Source organism: Trachymyrmex cornetzi, unplaced genomic scaffold (genome assembly GCF_001594075.2).
Source record: "Trachymyrmex cornetzi isolate Tcor2-1 unplaced genomic scaffold, Tcor1.1 scaffold590, whole genome shotgun sequence".
In the NCBI taxonomy this organism is placed as follows: Eukaryota; Metazoa; Arthropoda; class Insecta; order Hymenoptera; family Formicidae; genus Trachymyrmex; species Trachymyrmex cornetzi.
Window position 1 is genome coordinate 431,181 of NW_017299904.1, and position 4,992 is coordinate 436,172.

At 33.4% G+C, this 4,992-nt stretch overlaps 2 protein-coding genes across 2 annotated transcripts in view; one reads left to right on the forward strand and one right to left on the reverse strand.

The window, feature by feature from the left end:
- LOC108766475 (protein lifeguard 4) overlaps window positions 1–1,728 on the forward strand; it is a 7,876-nt gene extending 6,148 nt beyond the window's left edge. Inside the window, exons 4-6 of the mRNA XM_018515799.1 lie at window positions 554–659; window positions 732–883; window positions 1,374–1,728. Of these exons, the coding sequence (XP_018371301.1) occupies window positions 554–659; window positions 732–883; window positions 1,374–1,623 (508 nt within the window). The 3' untranslated portion in view covers window positions 1,624–1,728. The remainder of the gene's footprint in view (window positions 1–553; window positions 660–731; window positions 884–1,373) is intronic.
- Window positions 1,729–1,837: 109 nt separating this feature from the next.
- On the reverse strand, window positions 1,838–4,722 carry RpL26 (ribosomal protein L26). Its single transcript, XM_018515800.1, has 4 exons — window positions 4,633–4,722; window positions 4,150–4,328; window positions 2,287–2,427; window positions 1,838–2,023 (listed from the first exon to the last, which is right to left on the reverse strand). The coding sequence occupies exons 2-4, from the start codon at window positions 4,315–4,317 to the stop codon at window positions 1,886–1,888; spliced, it is 447 nt and encodes a 148-aa protein (XP_018371302.1). The 5' UTR covers window positions 4,318–4,328; window positions 4,633–4,722; the 3' UTR covers window positions 1,838–1,885.
- Window positions 4,723–4,992: the final 270 nt, after the last annotated feature.

The window sequence follows — 4,992 nt, forward strand, 5'->3', positions numbered from 1 at the left end:
TGTTCAGTTTATAATTTCTTTAACGTTTAATAATTTGTCAACATTGAAAATGACCCGATCGGCGTCGAAACGTTTGTGTGTTTTTTTATCTCTTAAAATGTAACTTTTCTTTAATATATTACTTCGTTTTTCTAAAATCTTGTTTTTGTTATATTGGCTCGTTGCCCTACTGATCTTGTTTATATATTTTTTGATATCAAATCATGGCGCAAATCCAGGATCTATCTTAGCGATAATTCTGGGAATGAAGAAAGGGCCTGAATATCCAAATTTCTTCTTTTCCATCATCGTTTCTCGCCATTAAATTTCTACAAATAGTTGTCCTTGTTTAATTTATTTTATAATTAACTATTTTTATATATTATTCTTTTAACTTTGAAAATGATCCGAGTCAAAACGTTAGTTTAAATGTAAGCATGCTTATTACAAATATTTGATTTTTATTTTTACTTTTATTAAATGTTTGTTTTTATTACGTACATTATATTTTGTTACTTTGGCTCATAGCCCTTCTTAGCATAATTAGTTATTAATTAGCTTGTTTGTTATTTAGCGCATGGACTATAGGTTTAGCATTTTTCCTGACAATGGCAATCTTAATTGCTCTGATGATAAAAAGGAAAGATCATCCTGCCAATCTGATTCTTCTAAGCGCATTTGTAAGTATAAAAAAATAGACTATTATTATTTGTTGTATGTGGTACTAATAAAATTTGTTTCGAAAATTGCAGACGTTGGTACAGGCGTACACTGTCGGAGTTGTGGTGTCCATGTATGATACCACAGTAGTCTTGGAAGCTCTGTTTATAACGTTGACTGTCTTACTCGGCTTGACAGCTTACACTTTCCAAACCAAGCGAGATTTCTCATTTCTGGGATTCGGGTGAGGCTGACTTTTTCTTAGCCAAATTATTTTTCATCACGTACTTCTATGATGTTCCACTTTGCGCTTACAACGTTCTTCAAATAATTTTATCTTTGTTATTTATTGAGTGTTAAATAAGGACGAATGTTCGCAAACATTGTAAATGTCAAATTTGTACTCAAAATGAAATGGATGTATATTTAACATTTAATGAAAGTGAAAAAGAAGTTCTAACGTAGTCAAATGCAGTGATAAAGAACAGATCTTATAATTTTTATCCCATACTCAGGCTGCGTTTGGAAATATCATCTGGGTGCCCGTGTATTACTTTATCCTTATTTAATATTAGATGAACAAGGATAAAATGATACACAGAGGTGATGTTTTCGAACGCAGCCTAAATATAGCAGCTATAAAAATTGCTATTAGCAATTTAGTGAATAAAATATATGTCTATTTTTATATTTAGTTCTACAATCATTCATTTTTCTCTTTGTGTGTTTTACAGATTGTTTATTGGACTCTGGTGCCTCTTACTTGGAGGTTTGATGCAAATCTTTATTCAGAGCACCACACTGGAATTGGTGATAAGCATCGGAGGTGCACTGTTGTTCTGCTTGTTCATAGTTTTTGACACGCAACTTATAATGCACACTCTCTCGCCTGAGGAGTATATCTTGGCGACGATTAATATCTATCTGGATATAATCAATTTGTTCTTACATATACTACGAGCGCTTGCTATTTCGAGGCAGTAAACAGTATTATTACGTTCATTTTGAAACGTTAGAAACGCGCAAAACAGGTTATTCTATGAATCTTTTATCATGTAACATAATAATGCAAATTCCAAATCTATGTAATAAGCTTCTATTTTTATTCAAGTAGTTTTAGCTCTTGGAATATAATTTAAGGTGTTTTTAGTATTGAACATAGGAATTATTTATGAATGTAAAGATATAAATGTGAAAGTTTTTGTTTTTCGTATTTTTTATTGTGATACACAAAAATATATCAAAATTATGACGTTTCCATGGCGGCCGTTACATCCTCTGTGTATTTGCCCTTGTCCTTACCCAACGCAGCCAGCCTGCCCTTGCTTCGCCTATCAATAATTTTTTTGCGGTCTTTGTCCATTTTTAACTTAACAATAACCGTCTGAAACAATAATATGCAAGTTAAATTTTAACGAAATTTGCGAAGTCAAAAGAAATGTGCAAAAATATGATCAGAGCCAACCTTTCTGCATTAATTAGACTAAGCAAAACTCTTCAACAAATATGCAGGAAAACCCTGCATACAGTTTCAAAGTCAAGCAACTTATCTAATTCTATGTGAATGGATTTGGAATAGTTCATCATGAATATAAAAACAACGAAAAATCTTGATATATGTTCTGTAACATATCATACTATTCTTACCTTGGAAGGGTCAATGCCAACATACACGTTAGCACTGTTTGCCTTCTCACGTTGAATTCGTTCAATATATATTACGAACTTTTTCCTGTACACTTGGACGACTTTTCCTACTTGTTGACCCTTGTAGTGGCCACGTACTACCTTTAAAAAATATATTACATATATATGCTTGGATTTCACTCACTCAATGGTATCCAAGATTTACATTTGTGGGATACATTGACTTGATATACATTGGCATTTACTCTGTCTATTGCTTTCCTTTTCCTTAACCCCGATCTATAAGTGTAATAAGTCTTTAGCCTTTTGCTTCAAATTGTAAATTACAATGTTTTTTCTAACAAAAGTATTTCCAGTAGCAAAAAATATTTTCAGCGCTGCCTAACCGTAATCCCTAAGTTTTAAACAAGCTTTATAGTCAGATCTCGACTATAAAATTTAGAGCTTAGAGCAGAAGAGAGATTAAAGTGTACTATATCTATTGTAACTTGGGGCTTAATAGAAAAAGGGGGGAAATAGAAAAAGGAAAGTAATAAATATAAATATCAACATTGTCAAGTAAATGATCAATTCTGTAAGGGGCTCCGCACAATAAAAGGAACAGAACAGAGAATAAGAATTTCAACCCATTAGAAATCATGTATTGTATGGAGCCCCTAACTCTTCTTTAATGACAATTTACTATGTATCATTAGGCAGATATCATACATGTAAAGAGAACTGTGCAATGACAATATATAAGGATAACGTTATCAAATTGTCACTAAGAATTATATAATTGAATATAGAATTAAATATCTTGGATAGCACTGGTTTAACTCTTACTAAAAAATTCTTTCAAGATATAAGTATTTTCCAAAATTTTTATCATAAAGATAGAACAATATATTATATACACATCAATATGTTTATATATTATGTAAGTTATGCTTGTATAATATTTAAATATCTTGATATACAATATCTTAGTATACTACCGCAAGCACAGTAATTTTAAATATACAACCACATGAGAGAGATGCTGTTCCTATAATGAGTTGGAGAGTCGAAAATGAGTCTGAAGAATAGTTGGTGAGTCAGGATTGATCAAAATCAGTGAATTGGTAGAGTTGACCAGCAGCTCCTAAGGTCAGTATTTGTAATCGATTCTTATATTTATGACACAACTGTCTTAAGTACAGTTTTAGGATGTCATCAATCTGAGACTACGTTACACGGCATTGATAAATCTGTTTTAGTAAAAATCATTTTAGTTAAAACCGGTGTTGGTGCCTGTTTACACGATCAGGCGTATTTTACCTATATGATGTTGTATGAGACGAAATATCTTTTATCTTAAACTTCTAAAGTTTGTCTTAACGTCTAAAGTTAGAAACATTGAATTTTTATATGTAAAACCGATTGAATACCGTTCACACAGCTTCCTTAAAACAGTTTAGTAACGCCAAATCTGTTTTAGAAGAGGTTTGGATTTACTAAAACAGTTTTAATAACATCAATATTAAAGAACGTTTACAGGACATCTAACATCGGTTTTAACTAAAACGGTTTTATCAGTGCGTGTAAATGTAGTCAGAGAGCCACACGCGTATTAGCATCTTAAGACATTATTTATGAGTCTTAAAATAAAAACGGACCATGAATACTATCTTAAAGCCTGGTTGCATTAATGTTACATTAACTTTAAGCGAGACTTAAAACTCAATCTGTCTCATTTCAAAGCTGAAAGAGACAGAGTTTTAAACCTCACTTAAAATCGAAGTAACGTTGGTGTATTCGGGCCTAAGACTACCAATTACCGACTTATTGTAGAACCAGAGAAAAGTGCACAGATTGAATTTCGTAGCAACAATGGAGACTCACCTGTACTTCATCATCTTTGCGGATCGGCATCGATCTTACATTGTACTTTTGTCGTAATTCCTTGGATAGTGGCGCGGACATGAGCCGTCGTCTAATGTGAGAAGGCGCTGTGAAGTGCCTCTTTCTATTCTTCCTTCGCGAGGAAGATACCAGACGATTGTACTTCATCCTCGTAAACTCTGTAATGAAAATACAAAATAGTTAGCATAATATCGATTTTAAATTTATTCGCAAAACTAATGCGTGTGGTATTGATTTTAATAGTGGTTTATATATACACAAAAGTCAAATGGAAGTCGCTTTGCAACGTGATGTCAGGTTACATCCGATAATACTGTCAAAATCGACCGATTTTCCATATGCGCGGAAAATAAAGTCTGGATGCGTAAATAACGACTCGACGGATTTTCATTTACGTAAAATATCGATTCGTTTCTTTTCATTTCAGCTAGATTCCGCGCGATTGATATCCGTCACACTCACCGACAACAGTTCAACGCAGTCTCATCAACCGGAAGAATAATATGAAATAATATTAGGTGAAACGCAGCGAGATGCGCAATAGCGCAACGCGTCGCACGTAACAGCCAATCATCTCTCGCCATATGTATATCACTTCCTGAAATAGAAAACGTTGGCTGCGTTCAGCAGAACATTTATTTTGCAACTGTTGGAAGTTTTCTTCACGCTGATTGGGTTATGTTTTTAGATCAAGAGGAATGATCAGGGGCTGCGGTCCACTTGACGCTACAAACGCTTCGAAGCGTTCTTTGATTAGTAAATTCGTAAAATTCTTTGTTCTGATTGGTCGCTCAAACGCTTCGAAGCGTTTGTAGCGTCAAG

What these genes read in the sequence shown, in the direction of transcription:
- RpL26 (XM_018515800.1), bottom strand. Translation starts at nt 4,317, where the DNA reads ATGAAGTACAATCGTCTGGTATCTTCCTCGCGAAGGAAGAATAGAAAG. An exon ending in GCAAAGATGATGAAGTACAG is followed by an intron (nt 2,428 to 4,149) that starts GTGAGTCTCCAT and finishes TATTTTTTAAAG; the next exon opens with GTAGTACGTGGCCACTACAA. An exon ending in TTGGCATTGACCCTTCCAAG is followed by an intron (nt 2,024 to 2,286) that starts GTAAGAATAGTA and finishes TTATTGTTTCAG; the next exon opens with ACGGTTATTGTTAAGTTAAA.